This window comes from Oncorhynchus clarkii, chromosome 32, assembly GCF_045791955.1.
Source record: "Oncorhynchus clarkii lewisi isolate Uvic-CL-2024 chromosome 32, UVic_Ocla_1.0, whole genome shotgun sequence".
Classification (NCBI taxonomy): Eukaryota; Metazoa; Chordata; class Actinopteri; order Salmoniformes; family Salmonidae; genus Oncorhynchus; species Oncorhynchus clarkii.
The window spans coordinates 11,243,552-11,266,254 of NC_092178.1; the positions used below are offsets into that span (position 1 = coordinate 11,243,552).

The 22,703-nt window shown below is 47.1% G+C and overlaps 1 protein-coding gene across 2 annotated transcripts; it reads right to left on the bottom strand.

The window, feature by feature from the left end:
• Nucleotides 1-5,694: 5,694 nt before the first annotated feature.
• LOC139392279 (stathmin-2-like) lies at nt 5,695-21,952 on the bottom strand. Of its 2 annotated transcripts, none has more exons than XM_071140148.1 (5): nt 21,805-21,952; nt 8,477-8,572; nt 8,120-8,295; nt 7,655-7,846; nt 5,695-7,390 (listed from the first exon to the last, which is right to left on the bottom strand). In XM_071140148.1, the coding sequence occupies exons 1-5, from the start codon at nt 21,821-21,823 to the stop codon at nt 7,331-7,333; spliced, it is 543 nt and encodes a 180-aa protein (XP_070996249.1). In that variant the 5' UTR covers nt 21,824-21,952; the 3' UTR covers nt 5,695-7,330. The 2 variants fall into 2 exon arrangements, with proteins under 2 accessions (XP_070996249.1, XP_070996248.1); XM_071140147.1 differs by having other exon boundaries at nt 7,211-7,390; nt 8,120-8,298.
• Nucleotides 21,953-22,703: the final 751 nt, after the last annotated feature.

The following is a 22,703-nucleotide window of genomic DNA, read 5'->3' on the forward strand; positions in this document are numbered from 1 at the left end:
CCTCAGAGTGTGGCCATGGATTGTGTTACTCATTTAAAGGTTGAATGTTACATTAACTTTAATGTAACTTAACTTCAGGCTATTTACTTTATTATAAAAGTAGTATTGAATTATCTTTGGTTGACTACCAAAAGGTCATTTATATTCTGCTTGGATATTCTGCTTGGATATTCTGCTTGGATATTCTGCTTGGATATTCTGCTTGGATATTCTGCTTGGATATTCTGCTTGGATAGCTCCATTTGTTCCACTGACTTAGTTTGCCTTTAGTTCCAGTTTGTCTAACAATTTAATAACTGATATGCTGAATTCACACCTCCATCTCAACCAAAAATGTAAGTTAAACAATAGGAGTAAATCAAATGAAACTTTATTGAAAGAGCATTTAAAGTTTGATTTGATTCAGTCCTAATCTTTTAGTTAGATTTTTGGTTGAGATGGAGACTTTAATACAACATATAAATGATTAATTTGTTAGACAAACTGGAATTAAACCCAGACTAAGTCAGTGGTACAGATGGAACTATCCAAGCAGAAGATAAATCCCCTTCAAATGTTGGTTTTTGGTTGCGTTACCAACCAAACACAATTCAATATAACTGTTGAAATACATTAAATATCCTGATAACTTGTCGACAAGTTAACAAATGATAGGTTGGGTTCACGTCTCCAACTCACAAATGATAGGTTGGGTTCGCGTCTCCAACTCAACCAAAAATCAAAGTTAAAGAATGGGATTAAGTCAGTGGCTCAGATGGAACTATGCAAGCAGTAGATACATCTCCTTTAAATGTTGATATTTGTCTCTGTTATTAGAGGAATCACAGTTCTAACAGATTAATCAGTTGTATAAATAAACAAAATACCTGACATTTTATTCCAATTTGAACTTTGCTGTGCTTTTTAATGGTTGAAAGCGCAGTGATAGACATTTGGGTGACGACTATACCAAAAATCCTACTTTGTTTTTCCATTGGAATTTGGTTGTGCTTTTAGATGCTTAAAAGCATAGTGATAACACATTGTCAATTCAACTAACTTTGGGCTGTGTTTTTGAGTATGTGACTATAGGTTGTAATCTCATTGATCAACGTCTCAACCAAATATTACCCAATTTTCCACGTAGAAATGATGTGGTGTGCCCAGTGGGAATAATCCCTGTTCCTGTCCCTATCTCTGGCTCTGTCCCTGTGGTGTTCTCTGCTGTGCTGTGACAGTCAACGCCCGGCATCAACCACAGCCTCTGGGTCTCTCTCTGTGGCCTCTCTGAGTGTACAGGAAGCTATTAACAACGAGGGGATATCCTGAACAATGGCAGCCTGGCGGGCCCTACCGGGTGGGAGTGGGAAGAGGGGGAGGAGGGGGGGAGAGGAGGACAGAGAGAGAGAGGGGAAACAGAGGGTAGTGTGGGAAGAGAGGGAGGAGGGGGAGAGAGGGAGGGGAGGAGGACATAGAGAGAGAGAAGAGACAGCGGGTGGTGTGGGATGCAGGGAATGGAGAGACGAGAGAGGGGAGAGGTAGGAGAGAGAGAGCAGACAGTGCTGCTTTGTCCCAGAGCCACGATTACAGCCCATTCTCCTCCCGGTGTGCTTGACTCCCACGCTAAGTTACTTGTGCTGGGCTGCCCGTCAGAGGAATGATAAAACAGCTTCCTTCTTTCATCGACGCTCAGCCAAATTATCCTCTCTCTCTCCCACACCCTTTCCCTCCCTCTTTCGCTCTTTCTGTCTCCATCTATCCTCATTATAGTTTTTCCTGTGTTTCGTTTGCCAGACTTGAAAGGTGATTCTCACCAGTAACTATGGGGGAAGAGTCTACACTACAGTCTGGTGTTTTCTTATGTAATCCCTCAAACCAATGATGGACTTCAATCAATCAATCACATTTATTTATAAAGCCCTTTTTACATCAGCAAATGTCACAAACTGCTATACAGAAACCCAGCCTAAAACCCCAAACAGCAAGTAATGCAGATGTAGAAGCACGGTGGCTAGGGAAAACTCCCTAGAAAGGCAGGAACCTAGGAAGAAACCTAGAGAGGAACCAGGCTCTGAGGGGTGGCCAGTCCTCTTCTGCCTGTGCCGGGTGGAGATTAGAAACCTAGAGAGGAACCAGGCTCTGAGGGGTGGCCAGTCCTCTTCTGGCTGTGCCGGGTGGAGATTAGAAACCTAGAGAGGAACCAGGTTATGAGGGGTGGCCAGTCCTTTTCCGGCTGTGCCGGGTGGAGATTATAGCAGAACATTGCCAAGATGTTCAAACGTTCATAGATGACCAGCAGGGTCAAATAATAATAATCACAGTGGTTGTAGATGGAGCAACAGGTCAGCACCTCAGGAGTAAATGTCAGTTGGATTTTCATAGCTGAGCATTCAGAGTCTGAGACATCAGGTGCGGTAGAGAGAGAGAGAGTAGAAAACAGCAGGTCTGGGACAAGGTAGCACATCCAGTGAACAGGTCAGGGTTCCAAAGCCGCAGGCAGAACAGTTGAAACTGGAGCAGCAGCAAGACCTACTACCCTGAGACAAGGCAGAGTTTAGCCCACAAAGATCTTCTCCACTGCACGAGACCGAGGGGGCGCAAAACCGGACAGGAAGATCACGTCAGTGACTCAACCCACTTAAGTGACGTACCCCTCCTAGGCATGGCTTGGAGGAGCACCAGTAAGCCAGTGACTCAGTCCCTGTAATAGGGTCAGAGGCAGAGAATCCAAGCGGAGAGAGGGGAATCGGCCAGGCAGAGACAGCAAGTGCGGTTCGTCGCTCCAGTGCCTTTCCGTTCACTTTCGCACCCCTGGGCCAAACTATACTCAATCATAGGACCTACTGAAGGGATTAGTTTTCAGTAAATATTTAAAGGTCGAGACCGAGTCTGTCTCTCACATGGATAGGCAGACCATTCCATAAAAATCGAGCTCTATAGGAGAAAGCCCTGCTTCCAGCTGTTTGCTTAGAAATTCTAGGGACTGTAAGGAGGCCTGCGTCTTGTGACCGTAGCGTACGTGTAGGTATGTACGGCAGGACCAAATCGTAGAGATAGCTAGGAGCAAGTCCATGTAATGCTTTGTATGTTAGCAGTAAAATCTTGAAATCAGCCCTTGCCTTAACAGGAAGTCAGTGTAGGAAGGCTAGCACTCGAGTAATATGATCACATTTTTGGGTTCTAGTCAGGATTCTAGCAGCTATGTTTAGCACTAACTTCCGTTTATTTAGTGCTTTATCCAGGTAGCCAGAAAGTAGAGCATTGCAGTAGTCCAATCTAGAAGTGACAAACGCATAGATTACCCTTTCTGCATCATTTGTGGACAAAAAGTTTCAGATTTTTGCAATGTTACGAAGATATTTCAAGAATATCCTTGAAATATTCTTGATATGTTCGTCAAAAGAGAGATCGGGGTCCAGAATAACGCCGAGGTCCTTCACAGTTTTATTTGAGACGACTGTACAACCATCAAGATGGATTTTCAGATTTGACAGAAGATCGCTTTGTTTTTTTGGGACCTAGAACTAGCATCTCTGTTTGGTCCGAGTTTAAAAGTAAAACATTTGCCGCCATCAACTTCCTGTCTGAAACACAGGCTTCCAGGGAGGGACATTTTGGGGCTTCACCATGTTTCATCGAAATGTACAGCTGTGTGTCATCTGCATAGCAGTCAAAGTTAACATTATGTTTTCGAATGACATCACCAAGAGGTGAAATATATAGTGAAAACAATAGTGGTCCTAAAACGGAACACAGAAACGTACAGTTGATTTGTCAGAGGACAAAACATCCACAGAGATAAACTGATATCTTTCTGACAGACAAGATTTAAACCAGGCCAGAACTTGGTCCGTGTAGACCAATTTGGGTTTCCAATCTCTCCAAAAGAATGTGGTGATCGATGGTAACAAAAGCAACACTAAGGTCTAGGAGCATGAGGACAGATGTAGAACCTTGGTCTGACACCATTAAAGGTAATTTACCACCTTCACGAGTCCAGCCTCAGTGCTATGATGGGGTCTAAAACCAGACTGAAGCGTTTCTTATACATTGTTTGTCTTCAGGAAGGCAGTTTTGATATAGGTCGATAATGTTTTACATTTTCTGGGTCAAGGTTTGGCTTTTTCAAGAGAGGCTTTATTACTGCCACTTTTAGTGAGTTTGGTACACATCCGGTGGATAGAGAGCCGTTTATTATGTTCAACAGAGGAGGGCCAAGCACAGGAAGCAGCTCTTTCAGTAGTTTAGTTGGAATAGGGTCCAGTATGCAGGTTTAGAGGCCTTGACTATTTTCATGAATGTGTCAAGAGATATATGATTAAAAAACTTGAGTGTCTCCATTGATTCTAGGTCCTGGTAGTGTTGTGCAGTCAACTGGACAATTGAGCTTTGGAGAAATATGCAGATTCAAAGAGGAGTCTGTAATTTGCCTTCATGTTCGGGGGTCAAGTTGTTACAGCACTGCCAACTGTGATCTTTTGTCACCACCTGCTGGTCATATGCGACTCTACAACTGTGGGAGACGACCTATTCTCCTTTGTCTCTTCCATATTTTGTTTTATTTCTCAAAACGAATTCAGAGACAGAAATAAACATTCTAGGATAATACAGATATAAATATTTTTTCCATTGGTCCTTTGAATTATTTTTGTCATATTCAAAGGCAATAAAACAAAAAAGAATAAGAACAAACAAAGCCAATATCATTCACAGAACCCCAAACCTTTAATTACCACAGCTTGCTCACAAAGATATATGTGGAGGGGGGGAAAACACACAAACAGGAAGAGAGAGAGACAGCCAGGTTCATCACCACAGACAGGACCCTGTGATGTCCCAGACAGGACCCTGTGATGTCGCAGACAGGACAGTGTGATGTCACAGACAGGATGTTGCGATTTCGCAGACAGGACGCTGTGATGTCATTAGTATGTGACGGACGGTTGGACATACAGCTCCAACCTCCTGGCTGGTATAATTAAGCTCTAAACCAGAGAAACAGCGCAGGCGCACGCACATCCACCCACCCCTACTGAAACAGACACACTCTCTCACACACATCCACCCACCCCTACTGAAACAGACACACTCTCTCACACACATCCACCCACCCCTACTGAAACAGACACACTCTCTCACACACATCCACCCACCCCTACTGAAACAGACACACTCTCTCACACACATCCACCCACCCCTACTGAAACATGCACACTCTCTCACACACATCCACCCACCCCTACTGAAACATGCACACTCTCTCACACACATCCACCCACCCCTACTGAAGCATACACACTCTCTCACACACATCCACCCACCCTTACTGAAACATGCACACTCTCTCACACACATCCACCCACCCTTACTGAAACATACACACTCTCTCACACACATCCACCCACCCCTACTGAAACATTCACACTCTCTCACCCACCCCTACTGAAACATGCACACTCTCTCACACACATCCACCCACCCCTACTGAAACATTCACACTCTCTCACACACATCCACCCACCCCTACTGAAACATTCACACTCTCTCACCCACCCCTACTGAAACATGCACACTCTCTCACACACATCCACCCACCCTTACTGAAACATGCACACTCTCTCACACACATCCACCCACCCTTACTGAAACATGCACTCTCTCACCCACCCCTACTGAAACATACACACTCTCTCACCCACCCCTACTGAAACATACACACTCTCTCACACACATCCACCCACCCCTACTGAAACATACACACTCTCTCACCCACCCTTACTGAAACATACACACTCTCTCACACACATCCACCCACCCCTACTGAAACATGCACTCTCTCACCCACCCCTACTGAAACATACACACTCTCTCACCCACCCCTACTGAAACATACACACTCTGTCACCCACCCCTACTGAAACATACACACTCTCTCACCCACCCTTACTGAAACATGCACACTCTCTCACACACATCCACCCACCCCTACTGAAACATACACACTCTCTCACCCACCCCTACTGAAACATGCACCCTTTGTCTTCCATTGTCATGTCAGGATCTTCTAGATGTTATTATATGTCTGTGTGTTGGTTGTTTTCTTACGTCTTAATGTTGCCTACTTGTTCTCCTGTGCCATAGTTTGCCGTACACAGTTAAGAGACGACGGTACAATGACTCATTCTCAATAGTGAGAGAGTCAAACTATGATTCTCCATAGAGAGTGAAACCTCTGTAGTAGCATTTGGCTTGGTTCCTCTGTGGCACAACATGAAAGAGCTGAGAGGGCCCATTAGCCTATTTAAGGACATGGATGTTACTTAGTGATCTACCATTGCTTAAGCGTTAACCGCTATATGAGCTTGTAGCATTCTAGGCACGATTACATTATCTACACGTCTAAGATGGTACATACAGTACATGCTGAGAGAGTGATTGACAGATGACGCAGGGGGTCTTGGGAACGAGAAAGGACCATAACACCCCTCTGTGACATCACGGTATGAACCAAGGATGTCATGTGACTTCTGCGATGCCCAACTGACAGATTTTTTAGCAAGCTCCTCTTAAACAACATGTCGTGTTTGCCAAATTCCTCAGTCTGTGTATGCGTGTGCGCTTGCATGTGTGTGAATGAACTACTCTATACAAGAGAGTGGGAGATCAGACAGACAGACAGGAGAGAATCGGCTCATAAAAGCTATAGTATTCTCCTGATGTCTAGCTAGTCTCTCTCCTGGAAGTCAATGAGCAGCCTGTATTATCATCATCCCCACACTGACTGACTGACTGACTGACTGACACAGAAACAGACATGGTCAGAAAATAACCAGCGCAAACGCACGTCGGCTAGCTGGCGAACTCACAACAACACAGAAGCCTTATAGTACGAGAGAAACTGCAAACGATTTTTGTTTGAGAAAAAAATAAAATAAAAGTACATCCATAGATAGAGAAAATGCTAAAATGGCACACTGCAATACTTCTGCTGTACTATCCTACTGTATATAACAAAAACATAAGTATTTACAAAAAACAATACCCACTATAACTTGGTTGGCTTTTCATCTTTTCTTTTTTCAGCATTTGAAATCGAGCAAAAACATTATTTATTAGGGAGGGGGGGGGGTGACATTTTGGTCATTTCTTTTGCAATCCCCCCATTTGCTAATGCTGTTGGTGTGGGGTGCCGGTGGGTCCTCCACCTCACTCTGGGGGGGTCTTCTGACGCTGGGGGTGCTGTAGAAGTGGGGTTGTCAGGGGAGTCCCTTGGGAGGGGGCGGAGGAGTACAGGGTACAGGAGGGTGGCTGTAGGGGGGGGGTACGATGGTTTGTGGCGCCCCTCGCCTGCTCACGCTGTCAGCTCTTCCCTCAGCTCTTTGTTCCTGCGCACCACCTGGGCATGCCTCTCCTGAGGACAACACAGAGAGAGACGCTGCCATGTTGGACACCTCTCAATACTGACCCGGCCCTGAGACTCTCTGGTTCAAGTCTGTCAATTTACGCTTCCCTTTCAGCTGACATATTCAACTACAATGGCCAGTGTTTCATCCGTGAATGATGCTCGAAGCACCTACCGAAAAATATCAAAGCCTTCTACCTTGCACACCCCTTGTCCATTCCCCTGGTCTTGCTGTCTCCACCTACCCTCTTTCCCACCAAACTCTATTCTCACCTTCTCCTGCAGGCGCTCCATGATGGAGGCCAGGTAGGCCTGGCGGTTCTCCTTGATCTGCTCCATCTTCATGGTCAGCTTCTCCTCTGCCATCTTGCTGAAGTTGCTGTTCTCCTCCATGGCCTTCATCACCACGTCTCTCTCGTGCTCCCGCTTTTCTGCCAGGGCCCTGAGAACCTGGGCCTCCTGGGACTGAAGCGGTGATAGAATAGAATAGAGTAGAATATAACCAGGAAAAAAGTAGAATAGAATAGAAGGTGGGAACGAGAGGGTAATAATTTGTTTTAGTGTCATTCCTTTGCCTGATGAATATGCGTTGCTTAGTGAGTAAGTAAGTATAACAGTCAAAGTCTAAGCCAAGCCAACGTATAGGCTAAGAAGGATAGGACAAAGTGTCATATGCTAGCATGATTCAGTGTGATACAGTGACGGAATTAAGTTGTCCGCTTATGCTAACGGACTCACTCTCCTCCGGTCCTCAGCGGCCTCCAGCTTCTTCTGGATGTCCTCCAGAGAGACCTCCCTCTTAGGGGGCGAGGTGACACAGTGGGCTGCGTCTGACACCGGAGAGGGGGGCTTCAGGATCACCTCGAAGGCCTGGCCAGAGGCACGCTTGTTGATGGGCTTCACCTCCATGCCTGCTACTAGAAGAAGGGGACGGACAGAGGAAAACCACAGAGGGAAACTCTAAATCCTGCCTTTGTAGTGATAATATTACCGCAAATCAAACTTTCACTTTTGTTTTTAATTGCCTCTTGGTTGCCTTTGCTGTAAGTTGAAAAAAAAAAACATTTTAAAAAGTCAGGTGACATTTGTGTTTACCTTGGAACTCTCCCACCAGGTTCTTGCGTGTCTCTGGGTACAGGCAGGAGCAGAGGAGAGACAGGACAGACATCTCCTTCATCTTCTCTTTGTACGCTGTGGAAAACACACACACGCACACACACACACAGACAGACAGTTATCCTACTTTCTCCTCCTCATAAATTATCATATCACATTGCATCGCCATCATTAGATGTTTAGGAAAATAAATATTCAGTAAATCCTTAAAAATAAAAGAACGCATGATCATCAAAGGCGGTCTAGTCTGGTGAGAAGAATCAGCTTGAGGTTTCTAAGCCCCATTTCATTGGGCTTTGTTTGTGCAGACTGTGAAGGGAAGTGGGATGTGTGTGTGTGTGTGTGTGTGTGTGTGTGTGTGTGTGTGTGTGTGTGTGTGTGTGTGTGTGTGTGTGTGTGTGTGTGTGTGTGTGTGTGTGTGTGTGTGTGTGTGTGTGTGCATCTGTGCTTAAGTGTGTGTGTGTGTGTGTGTGTGTGTGTGTGTGTGTGTGTGTGTGTGTGTGTGTGTGTGTGTGTGTGTGTGTGTGCTGTGTCCTCCTATGCTCTGATCTCCACAGCGGTCGACCATCTGCCCACAGGATTCATTCTCCACAGCGGTCGATCTGCTCCAAACAGGATTCATTCTCCAAATTGGTCGACCACCTCCACACAAGATTCATTCTCCACAGCGGTCGACCACCTCCCCACAGGATTCATTCATCATCAGCTATGCATTTCATTTTAGCCTATTACTTATTCACTTAGCTAGCAGAGTCTGTCGCTAACACTGGTAACATCCAACAGCTATTTAACAGTAGGGATAGCACCTGCAGGCACACTGATTATGGCTGATGTTGCTGAAAGCTACTAGCCTGTTCCAGAATCCAAATTGAATTGTTCTGCCATCATTACTTTTTTTAAAATATTTTATTTTTGCATTTTCCAATTAAGAACATTCAAAACAAAAGTGAGAAGATATTAGACAACATTAGGACTAAGTGACAGTAACAGACAAGTGTAACAAAAAAATAAATAATAATAATTATATATACAAACATACAATAAATAAGTCATAATAAAGAGTAAAATAAAAAATAATAATAATGAGACATTGGATCATATGGTCACCTGCCGTAGGCTACATATTATACATTACGTGTGAAACATTATATAAGTGTCACACCCTGACCATAGTTTACTTTGTATAGTTCTATGTTGTGGTTGGTCAGGGTGTGATCTGAGTGGGCATTCTATGTTACATGTCTAGTTTGTCTAGTTCTATGTTCGGCCTGATATGGTTCTCAATCAGAGGCAGGTGTTCGTCATTGTCTCTGATTGGGAACCATATTTAGGTAGCCTGGGTTTCACTGTGTGTTTGTGGGTGATTGTTCCTGTCTATGTGTTTTTTCACCAGATAGGCTGTTTAGGTTTTCATTACGTTTATTATTTTGTAGTGTTTGTATTTTGATTCGTGTTTTACGTTTGTTTAATAAACATGGATCGCAATCTACACGCCGCATTTTGGTCCGATCCTTGTTCTACCTCTTCATCAGAAGAGGAGATAGAAGAAAGCCGTTACAGAATCACCCACCACCAACGGACCAAGCAGCGTGTCAACAGGCAGGAGCAGCGCGAGGAGAAGCGCAATAAGGATTTCTGGACATGGGAGGAAATCCTCGACGGGAGAGGACCCTGGGCTAAACCAGGGGAGTGTAGCCGCACTAAGGTGCAGCGGGAGAAGAAACAACAGGAGCAGCCCAAAGAGGAGGTATGGACATGGGAGGACGAATTAGAAGGAAGAGGACCCTGGGCTCAGCCAGGAGAATATCGCCGCCCCAAAGAAGAACTGGAGGCGGCGAAAGCTGAGAGGCGCAGATACGAGGAGGCAGCACGACGTAGCGGATGGAAGCCTGAGAGGCAGCCCCAAAAATTTCTTGGGGGGGGGGGCTAACAGGGAGTATGGCTATGCCAGGTAGGAGACCTGAGCAGACTCCCTGTGCTTACCGGGGGGCTAGAGAGACCGGACAGGCACCGTGTTATGCAGTGGTGCGCACGGTGTCTCCAGTGCGGGTGCATAGCCCGGTGCGGTATATTCCAGCTCCGCGTGTCTGCCGGGCTAGATTGAGCGTCGAGCCTAATGCCATGAAGCCGGCTCTACGCAGCTGGTCCCCAGTGCGTCTCCTTGGGCCGGTTTACATGGCACCAGTCTTGCGCTCGGTGTCTCCGGTTCGCCTGCATAGTCCAGTGCGGGCTATTCCACCTCGCCGCACTGGCAGGGCGACCGTGAGCATTCAACCAGGTAAGGTTGGGCAGGCTCGGTGCTCAAGAGCTCCAGTGCGCCTGCACGGTCCGGTTTTTCCAGTACCACCTCCACACCCCAGCCCTCCGGTAGCAGCTCCCCGCACCAGGCTTCCTGTGCGTGTCCTTGGCCCAGTACCACCAGTGCCAGTACCACGCATCAAGCCTACAGTGCGCCTCGCCTGTTTAGCGCTGTCGGAGCCTTCCTCCTCTCCAGCGCTGCCGGAGTCTCCCGCCTGTTCAGAACTGCCAGTTAGCATAGAGCTGCCAGTTAGCATAGAGCTGCCAGTTAGCATAGAGCTGCCAGTTAGCATAGAGCTGCCAGTTAGCTTAGAGCTGCCAGTTAGCAAGGAGCTGCCAGTCTGCAAGGAGCTGCCAGTCTGCAAGGAGCTGCCAGTCTGCATGGAGCTGCCAGTCTGCATAGAGCTGCCAGTCTGCATGGAGCTGCCAGTCTGCAAGGAGCCGCCAGAGCTGCCTGTCTGCAGGATGCCGCCAAAGCTGCCAGTCTGCAAGGAGCCGCCAGAGCTGCCAGTCTGCAAGGAGCCGCCAGAGCTGCCAGTCTGCAAGGAGCCGCCAGAGCTGCCAGTTAGCATGGAGCAGCCAGGGCCGCCAGTCAGCATGGAGCAGCCAGGGCCGCCAGTCAGCATGGAGCAGCCAGGGCCGCCAGTCAGCATGGAGCAGCCAGTCAGCATGGAGCAGCCAGTCAGCATGGAGCAGCCAGAGCAGCCAGTCAGCATGGAGCAGCCAGAGCTGCCAGTCAGCATGGAGCAGCCAGTCAGCATGGAGCAGCCAGAGCTGCCAGTCAGCATGGAGCAGCCAGTCAGCATGGAGCAGCCAGAGCTACCAGTCATCATGGAGCAGCCAGTCAGCATGGAGCAGCCAGAGCTGCCAGTCGACCAGACTCTTCCAGAGCTGCCAGTCGACCAGACTCTTCCAGAGCTGCCAGTCGACCAGACTCTTCCAGAGCTGCCAGTCGACCAGACTCTTCCAGAGCTGCCAGTCGACCAGACTCTTCCAGAGCTGCCAGTCGTCCAGACTCTTCCAGATCTGCCAGTCGACCAGACTCTTCCAGATCTGCCAGTCGACCAGACTCTTCCAGATCTGCCAGTCGACCAGACTCTTCCAGATCTGCCAGTCGACCAGATTCTCCCAGATCTGCCAGTCGACCAGATTCTCCCAGATCTGCCAGTCGACCAGATTCTCCCAGATCCGCCAGTCGACCAGATTCTCCCAGATCCGCCAGTCGACCAGATTCTCCCAGATCCGCCAGTCGACCAGATTCTCCCAGATCCGCCAGTCGACCAGATTCTCCCAGATCCGCCAGTCGACCAGATTCTCCCAGATCCGCCAGTCGACCAGATTCTCCCAGATCCGCCAGTCGACCAGATTCTCCCAGATCCGCCAGTCGACCAGATTCTCCCAGATCCGCCAGTCGACCAGATTCTCCCAGATCCGCCAGTCGACCAGATTCTCCCAGATCCGCCAGTCGACCAGATTCTCCCAGATCCGCCAGTCGACCAGATTCTCCCAGATCCGCCAGTCGACCAGATTCTCCCAGATCCGCCAGTCGACCAGATTCTCCCAGATCTGCTAGTCGACCAGGATCTGCTGAAACCGCCAGCCAGCCAGGTTCTGGTAGTTTCTACTACCTGCCTGGGCTTCCTCTCAGTGCTGAGCTTCTTCTCAGTGCTGAACTTCCTCTCAGTGCTGAGCTACCCATCTGTCCCGAGTTACCTCTGTCCCGAGCTATCCCTCTGTCCCATGTTATCATTGTGGTGGGTAACCTATTTAGGGACGTTTAGGAGGGGGATTAAAACTGTCATGGAGTGGGGTCCACGTCCAGCGCCAGAGCCGCCACCGCGGACAGATGCCCACCCAGACCCTCCCCTATAGGTTCAGGTTTTGCGGCCGGAGTCCGCACCTTGGGGGGGGGGTACTGTCACACCCTGACCATAGTTTACTTTGTATAGTTCTATGTTGTGGTTGGTCAGGGTGTGATCTGAGTGGGCATTCTATGTTACATGTCTAGTTTGTCTAGTTCTATGTTCGGCCTGATATGGTTCTCAATCAGAGGCAGGTGTTCGTCATTGTCTCTGATTGGGAACCATATTTAGGTAGCCTGGGTTTCACTGTGTGTTTGTGGGTGATTGTTCCTGTCTATGTGTTTTTTCACCAGATAGGCTGTTTAGGTTTTCATTACGTTTATTATTTTGTAGTGTTTGTATTTTGATTCGTGTTTTACGTTTGTTTAATAAACATGGATCGCAATCTACACGCCGCATTTTGGTCCGATCCTTGTTCTACCTCTTCATCAGAAGAGGAGATAGAAGAAAGCCGTTACAATAAGGATTATATAGAGATTCAATCAATGTGCTGTGGGGGGAGATTCTCCATATAGTCAATAAAATGTTGTCAAATTCTGTAAAATGTCTTTAACTTATTCCTCAAGTAGTAAGTGATTTTCTCCAGTGGGATACAACTATTAACTTCCGAGAGCCACATTGCAACTGGCAGGGAGGAATCCAATTTCCATTTCAAGGCAATACATTTCTTGGCAATCGCAAGCAATATTTCTGTTAGCTTTATAGTATGGCTTTGCCTAAGATTGGTGTTAGTAAAGTTACTCAGTAGACAGACCTCCGGGTCTAAAGGGAATGCAACCCCGTGAATTGAGGATATGGTATCGCATACCCCCTGACAGAAACCGTGTAGTTTTGAACACTGCCAAGTGTTATGGAGGAATGTTTCTTCATCTTAGCCACATCTCAAACATAGAGAGGAGATATCAGGGTTGAACTTGTGCAGTCGAGATGGGGTGATATAGAGCTGATAGAGGAAATTAAACTGGATCAGTCTGTATCTGGAGTTCAATGTGGATGTAACATCATCCCTGCAAAGGTCACTCCATAGTGCCTCATCAAGATCAATACCCAGATCTTTTTCCCATCTAAGTCGGGGTTTATCTAGCTCAGGCAGTGCTAGTCCTGACATAAGAGCATCGTATACACGGGAAATGGTCTTGAACAGTGGTTGGTCTGCATGGCAGAGTTGTTCAATAGGTGACATCTTAGGTAGGTTCCATTGTCCCTTGAGAGTCACCCTAATAAAGTTTCGTAGTTGTAGGTAGCTAAAGAAGTCCCTGTTAGGCAAGTGGTATTTCTGTTTCAGCTGATCAAAAGACATAAGAACTCCCTCCTCATAACAATGTTCCAGAAGAGGGATTCCCTTATCAGACCATGGTCTTAAGTTACTATTCAGGAAAAACATAGGAATCAATCTATTGTTCCATAAAGGGGTTTTAGGGGAAAGGAATCCCCCTCGTCCGAACAGCTCATGCAGTTTGCACCATGCCAGGACAGAATGTATGATTAAAGGGTTGTCTGTGATGGTTTTTATAGATTTTCTCTCATATTTTTAAAACAATTCTGCCCCAGTGTCATCATTTACCTCAAGCTTTTCAATGTTCAACCATGAGGGAGAGGGACCATTGTCAAACCTCTGAGACAGAAACCTAGACTGTGCAGTCCAATAGTACATTCTAAAATTGGGGAGGTTTAAGCCCCCTTGACCGTAATCAAGGGTCAGTTTATCCAGGCCATCCCTAGGGGTTTTGCCGTGCCAGATAAACCGTCTGGTCAGTTTGTCGAGAGAGGAAAAGAATGCTGCGGGAACAGGGATAGGGAGAGATTGAAACAGATATAGAAATCTGGGCAGGACATTCATTTGAATTACATTGATTCTACCCAGTAGAGTGAGAGGTAAGTCCATCCATTTACAAAGGTCACCCTCCAACTTTTGCAACAAACTTGCCAGATTGAGTTTATAGAGGTTGTTCAGGTTACCATCCACCATTATGCCCAAATATGTGAAGCCCATAGGCGACCATCTAAAAGGAAACTTGTGCTTGATGGTGTGATGGTCAAAGACAGACAACGATAAATTGACCTTATATCCAGAGAAAGAACTATAACACTGTAATAGGTTCTGTAAGTGAGTGAGAGAGGGAATGTTCTGGGTTTGTTAGAAATAAGATAAGGTTGTCCGCAAAGAGTGATAGTTTATGGGTATGGGGGCCCACCTCAAAGCCATGTATGTCAGGGCACGTTCTAATGGCCTCAGCCAACAGTTTGATGGCGAGGGCAAAGAGGTGGGGGCTAATTGGGCAACCTTGTCTGTTCCCCCTATAGAGAAAGGAAGAGGAGGAAGTAATCCCATTGGTAGCAATCCTAGCTTTAGGAGATTTGTAGAGTGATTTTATCAAGTTTACAAACACGTTACCTAAACCGAACTGTTCCAAGATGTGAAAGAGGTGTGGCCATTCAACCCTATCAAAGACCTTTTCAGCGTCGAGGGAGACTGCGACACTGGGTATTTTGTTTTTGTTAACAAGGTGAATTATATCAACAGTCCTTCTGAGATCTGTTCATTATGAGGCAGTCTGATCTGGGTTGACCAACAGGGACATGACTCCAGTCTCTTAGATAGCATCTTGGTGACCAGTTTACAATCGGTGTTAAGGAGAGAGATTGGTTTGTAGGAGGCGCACTTTAGCGGGTTTTTTCCTTTCTTGTGGATTACAGTAATCACTGCTTGAGAGAAAGACTCTGGAAAGCAGTTGTCTTCCCTGGCTTTTTTAAGTACCTCCATAAGGTAGGGGACCAACAGTGCCATCATGACTGTTAAGTGAATCAATAGTGATTCCAGGTTAGAATGTTACAGAGCTGTACTGGCACCCAAAGTGGGATGTGAACCTACTGTAGCATCCCATCAGGGAGCCGGTAGAAAGAAGACATCTACTCCATCATATTGTACTGCCACAGACAGTCTGGCTATGTCCTCTACCTCTCCTGGCTGCTGTTTATAGTGTACAGTACAGTGTCTGAAGGCACAGTGTACCGTCTGGGCACCTCGACGTGCCAAGTAGAACCCAGTTGATATGATCACACGCTGTGGGCTGCAGGGCTGAAATGTGCTACATTGACCCCCTGACTGATGTCCCTGGTTGGGAGTCAACACTGAGAAAAGTAAAGCTCTTAGATTTACAGTTCGACATGGAGGAGAGAAGTGTAGCTAGTGCCCATGGACGTTCTGCTGTTACACACCCGGCAAAACCATCTCCCTGTCTCTATCTGTCTGTTCGAATGAAGTGTATTCTAGCACCTACAGCAGTGGTGCTGCACCACCAGACTTCCCCTCTCCTCTCCCTGTCTCTATCTGTCTGCCACAACAGCCAGCTCTCAGCCTGGCAGACGCCACGGTGCATCAGATGAACTCTCACATGTTAGCGTTATCTCTCTGACTCTCCGATGGGCTTGTTGACCCCTCCTAGAAGAGAGGGAAGAGAATGAGAGGAGAGAGCAGAGAGGAGGACTGGGTTAGCTCTCTATGATAGGTGTGTTAACAACTCCTTTCCAGAAGATGTGGAGGAGAAAAGGGGGACTGGGTTAACCCCTCCCATAGAGGAGAAAAGGGGGACTGGGTTAACCCCTCCCATAGAGGAGAAAAGGGGGACTGGGTTAAGCCCTCCCATAGAGGAGAAAAGGGGGACTGGGTTAAGCCCTCCCATAGAGGAGAAAAGGGGGACTGGGTTAACCCCTCCCATAGAGGAGAAAAGGGGGACTGGGTTAACCCCTCCCATAGAGGAGAAAAGGGGGACTGGGTTAACCCCTCCCATAGAGGAGAAAAGGGGGACTAGGTTAACCCCTCCCATAGAGGAGAAAAGGGGGACTGGGTTAACCCCTCCCATAGAGGAGAAAAGGGGGACTAGGTTAACCCCTCCCATAGAGGAGAAAAGGGGGACTGGGTTAACCCCTCCCATAGAGGAGAAAAGGGGGACTGGGTTAACCCCTCCCATAGAGGAGAAAAGGGGGACTGGGTTAACCCCTCCCATAGAGGAGAAAAGGGGGACTGGGTTAAGCCCTCCCATAGAGGAGAAAAGGGGGACTGGGTTAAGCCCTCCCATAGAGGAGAAAAGGGGGACTGGGTTAAGCCCTCCCATAGAGGAGAAAAAGAAAGGGGAAAAGGGGGATGTGAAGAGGAGGAGGCTGATTTGGGCTGGCTAACTCCCACAGGTGATCGAGGGTCCTCAGGGAAGGCAAATGGAGGCTGCTGCGTTCAGTGGAGCGGTGGAGGGGATTTTAAGTTGTAATTACCGGACCAGACCATCTCTACTGGTGGGTGGTGGAAGTGTGTGTAGGCGTGTGTGTGTGTGCGCATCTGTGCTTAAGTGTGTGTGTGTGTGTGTGTGTGTGTGTGTGTGTGTGTGTGTGTGTGTGTGTGTGTGTGTGTGTGTGCATCTGTGCTTAAGTGTGTGTGTGTGTGTGTGTGTGTGTGTGTGTGTGTGTGTGTGTGTGTGTGTGTGTGTGTGTGTGTGTGTGTGTGTGTGTGTGTGTGTGCATCTGTGCTTAAGTGTGTGTGTGTGTGTGTGTGTGTGTGCATACAAGTGCATGCATGTGTGTGGTGTGAGTAGATTCACACACACACACACCACACTAACAGACCTGTGCGTGCCTGGGAACCACAGGCAGCAGCCATATTCCCTTCAGGACGACTCAGCTTGTCAGTGATGTCAGTGATGTGAACAATTGGTGGTTCAGTGGAGCAGATCATGCAGGTTAAGTGCTTATTGAGCAGGTCAGAAGATAACTGCGGCTGGTAGCTGTCAGCCTGTTCTCGCCCTGGCCAGCTGTGTGTTTTGGTGTTTAGGGAATGTTGTCAACAGATTTATACTGGAAAATATATGTATATTAAATTAATTTGTTCAACGGTTTGACCCAATTCTAAACAACATGTTATTCTATTAGGGTGCACTAAAAACACACAATTCTACTGTGTGAAGAGAAATCATTTAGTCATCTTTTCAGCAAGTTTTACACTGAGCATCCTCTTCCATTCCCATGGAGATCTCCTCCTCACCACGGAAACAGAGGCAGTTAGTGTGCTTCCTGCTGTAATCCTTTAGCATGAGACCACAGATAATCAATAACCCCTCCGGTCCTGTGCTGTTGTTCCCCCTGTCCCTCCACCCCAACCCAAAAGTGTCCTGTTGTCCCCTGTCCCTCCACCCAACTCAATACTGTCCTGTTGTCCCCTGTCCCTCCACCCCAACCCAATACTGTCCTGTTGTCCCTTGTCCCTCCACCCCAACCCGAAAGTGTCCTGTTGTCCCCTGTCCCTCCACCCCAACTCAATACTGTCCTGTTGTCCCCTGTCCCTCCACCCCAACTCAATACTGTCCTGTTGTCCCCTGTCCCTCCACCCCAACTCAATACTGTCCTGTTGTCCCCTGTCCCTCCACCCCAACCCAATACTGTCCTGTTGTCCCCTGTCCCTCCCTCCACCCCAACTAAATACTGTCCTGTTGTCCCCTGTCCCTCCACCCCAACCCAATACTGTCCTGTTGTCCCCTGTCCCTCCCTCCACCCCAACTCAATACTGTCCTGTTGTCCCCTGTCCCTCCACCCCAACTCAATACTGTCCTGTTGTCCCCTGTCCCTCCACCCCAACCCAATACTGTCCTGTTGTCCCCTGTCCCTCCACCCCAACCCAATACTCTCCTGTTGTCCCCTGTCCCTCCCTCCACCCCAACCCAATACTGTCCTGTTGTTCCCGTCCTGCCAACCCAACCCAATACTGTCCTGTTGTTCCCGTCAATACTGGGGCCTTACAGGTTTCCAGAGCCCAATAAGCTGTGTGTGCGTGTGCATGTGTGTGCGTGTGTATGTGTATGCGTGTGTCTGTGTGTGTGTGTTTGTGTGTGTGCATGAGTGTGTGTCCATTTGCATGAGTGTCTGTGTGTGTGTGTGTGTGTGTGTGTGTGTGTGTGTGTGTGTGTGTGTGTGTGTGTGTGTGTGTGTGTGTGTGTGTGTGTGTGTGTGTGTGTGTGTGTGTGTGTGTGTGTGTGTGTGTGTGTGTGTGTGTGTGTGTGTGTGTGTGTGCGTGCGTGCGTGTATGTGTGTGCTTGGTGGATAAAGCTCATCAGTTAGTTTACAACCCAGCCTTTACTCTACAATATAATCAGTAGTGTAATTACAGCATTCATGAGGGGTTAGAGTGAAAATGGGCTACTGAGTGGGATGGTAGGTGGAGAATATTACCAACAAGGGAGGTTTCAGACATTAGTATGGATTGTAGAACACTGAAATGCAGACAAGAGGCGATTTCTATGTTTCATACCACACCCAAAGACTAATGTTCCCTTTTGGTGTTATGTCATAGACATGGACATATATTAAGGTATAATGACTAGTTTAACTAAGGTACATTCATCAGGTTCCTAACAATAGCCTCTCCTCTCTGGCTGGGATATTGGATTTCATCTTTTGCTTCAGTCGTATACATTTTCTTCTCCAACTATCGATTGGTCTTGAGAAGTGATGAATACAGCTCTATGGCAACAACAGGCACAAGAATGAGTCTGGCAGAACTGGTTCAGGGATGCACTCAGTGACACTGCAGAGGCTGTGCATGACAAACTCTGGGTGGCGCCATTCTCCCAGAAAGCTTTGGCCCCTGAACACAAAGACTGGAGAGGAGAAATCTGGTGGCCACACCTAACTAATGGGCTTGCCTGAGAGATCAGACCGTAGGCTGTACCCTACACATACAACCTAATAATCAGGATCTGAGAAAATGTATTAAATTCCTATAATATATATTATAAATGAATGAGGATCTGTTATGTTAATGGGTGTGTTATGTTAACAGATCTGAGGATCTGTATGTTAATGGATGTGTTATGTTAACAGATCTGAGGATCTGTATGTTAATGTAAGCATGTTTGATGTCAATAGACAAATCAGAAGCCAAGTGAGCCGAGAACATGAATTTTGGCTTGTGGTCAATAGGCCTGCAGCTATATGCAATTGGGAGAAGGCTGTGTATGCCACATCTCTCAAATATCCAGCCTGCCTGCCTGTCTGCCTGTCTGTCTGCCTGTCTGTCTATCTGTCTATCTGTCTATCTGTCTTCCTGCCTGCCTGTCTGTCTTCCTGTCTATCTGTCTATCTGTCTGCCTGCCTGCCTGTCTGTCTGTCTATCTGTCTTCCTGTCTGTCTATCTGTCTATCTGTCTATCTGCCTGTCTGTCTTCCTGTCTGTCTGCATGTCTATCTGTCTTCCTGCCTGTCTGTCTTCCTGTCTGTCTGTCTGTCTTCCTGTCTGTCTGCATGTCTATCTGTCTTCCTGCCTGTATGTCTTCCTGTCTGCCTGCATGTCTATCTGTCTTCCTGCCTATCTGTCTTCCTGTCTTTCTGTCTGTCTTCCTGTCTGCCTGCATGTCAATCTGTCTTCCTGCATATCTGTCTTCCTGCCTATCTGTCTTCCTGTCTATCTGTCTTCCTGTCTTACTGTCTGCCTGCATGTCAATCTGTCTTCCTGCCTATCTGTCTTCCTGTCAATCTGTCTTCCTGCCTATCTGTCTTCCAGTCTGCCTGCATGTCTATCTGTCTTCTTGCATATCTGTCTTCCTGCCTATCTGTCTTCCTGCCTATCTGTCTTCATGTCTGTCTGTCTGTCTTCCTGTCTTCCTGCATGTCAATCTGTCTTCCTGCCTGTCTGTCTTCCTGTCTGTCTGTCTTCCTGCCTGTCTGTTTGCTTGCCCCCCTGCAAAAAGTGCATTGATCTCAGACTGTACATATTCTCATATTAATGTCCATTTCTATTCCAGTCATTGTTATTTATTTGGTACACAACCAACCCACAGCTGATCCTGCCTGCCGACCTACCTGCCCTTGCACCCACTGACAACGGCTCTGACGATGATGTACCCCGGGGTGTTTGGCCCACCCCACTCGCCCTGTGTAGGTCTACAACTCAATAATAAATAAAAACATAACAGCGACGCGGCCAGGCCGGGTCATGATGAACAAGCCCGCTGCTGATGCAGACAGACTTCAGGACCTGACACACTTGCATTTATTGCTGTCTGTCTGCCGGCGCATCACAGACATATTCATCCAGAATAAAAGTAAACGCTTGACCGTCACCATAGAGACGGGCCTCACTCAAAAGGGCCCTAAATGCGCACGAATGTGCTCCATTACGCATTACCGAATCTTGGATAGGCTTTTACACTTTAAACTCGAACATGTCTTTAAACATTTATTGTGACTGACGCAGCAATATAGTAGATGCACATACTGTATAGGCAAATCAAGCCCAGCCCATGCAATAAAAATGATATCAAGACCAGGCATGATATTGCTGGAATATGATGCCACATTTCAACTTCCATCCATTAATTTCCATTGCAATTCGTAATTCTTCACCTGACAGCTTTAGCATGGATATAAAGTGCACGAACAAAGATGAATTTATTCTCAACATTTCCTCTCATCATTCAAATGGATTGAGCATAACATTCTAATAAACGCTAGTCCAGTCTCTATAATAGGATTTGTAACGGGTTAGATTAATTTAGAACCTCGAAGAGCTGCTCTGCGCTCATGATGAGAGGGAGAGAGACCGGGATGTTGGGTGCGGTCGCTCTGTCTGCATTATGTTGCTGTATGAGCATGTGTCGGGGGCTAGAGCGGCAGGTGCGGCATCCAACATCCATCCATGGATTCCCTATCGCGTTCGAATAACCTATCGCTAATGTGCCATTGGATTTCTTCAATCTAGGCTATTTATTCGCTTTATGCACACTGTAACATTGGAGATTGAATCTATATATAATACAATATTATTGGGCTAGGCTATTTAATCATAAAGTGTAGCCCACAATCATCATCCAACCCTGTTGATATAGGAATAAAACAAAAACGAATGCATGCAGTTCAGGCTCAAGGAAGACAAAAGCAAGATGATTGCACCACTCACAAGTAGAAAACAAGAATATTGTTTGACATGCGACAGACTTTGACCGCTCCCCTGATTCAATGCTTGGCAGTCTTTTGTGCCAAGGTGTCGCCGCTGTTATCTCACACAGGCAGCATCCTCACACACAGTCAAGCAAAACCACCAAAACCACCACGGCTATCAACCCGTCCCAAAAACACAGACCCAAATAACGGTAAACCGTTAGCTTACCAATTGCTGTTTTAGCCATGTCTGTCAGTTTGTGCGGCGTTGGTGGTGAAAGAAGTGGGCTAGGCTACTGGAGGGAGCCTGCGTCGCAGTTTCTGGTCGATGCGTGGAGAGAACAGGGAGCACTGCTGTAAGGCACTGAGTCAGAAAGAACACTGCGCGAGACAGCAAAGGGGGGTCGTGAATTACGAGCATCTACGTGCTCAAGCAGATTGGCTACCGTGGTCCCTTGACGCGCATCCCCAAAGCAAGAGACGGTCGCTTTTCCCTCTAATGTCCCTTTGTATTGGAGTGTTCAGTCACCCCTATTAAAGGAGACGGGGTGGCTGTTGCCCCTCTGTTGTTTTTAGGGTGACGCCCGCGAAAAAGGCTTGGCAGAGCTGAACCGCTCCTAATGGCTCTTGTCCATGGTGCTGAAAAGGCATCAGGGAGACAGGCAGGCTAATAATAGGCTCGACTTAATGGAAATAAAAGTTGAAAGTAAAATTAAACATAATTTGACCACAATATATAAGGCTAATGTTCCGTGCGTGACCTGACCACAAAGTAACAAATAGGACTGCAGTGAAATCTTAAAATTGATGTATCAATGCAGACAAATACCCTCTCTAGTCTATAGCATATTTCATTTGTATACAATTATTTATTTAAATGGTAAAGCACTAAATGGCCTTTTACTTAAAAGTAACACGTCTTATTCATACGTTTGCATGATAAAAGGCTGGCTGAAAATATAGCCTATCCAAAATGTAAACCTGAAAAGGTATCTGCAAAAATTCTTACTGTGAATGCTCTCTCTACAATGTTCCCTCTCCAACCAGTAGATGGCAGTAGTTACATTACTAGTTCCCAGATCTTCTTTGCTCGAATTTCAGCCATCGACCAGAGTGGGTTATTAGACA

What these genes read in the sequence shown, in the direction of transcription:
- LOC139392279 (XM_071140147.1), bottom strand. An exon ending in CCGCTGAGGACCGGAGGAGA is followed by an intron (nt 7,847 to 8,119) that starts GTGAGTCCGTTA and finishes TCACCGCTTCAG; the next exon opens with TCCCAGGAGGCCCAGGTTCT. An exon ending in TGGAGCGCCTGCAGGAGAAG is followed by an intron (nt 7,391 to 7,654) that starts GTGAGAATAGAG and finishes TGTTGTCCTCAG; the next exon opens with GAGAGGCATGCCCAGGTGGT.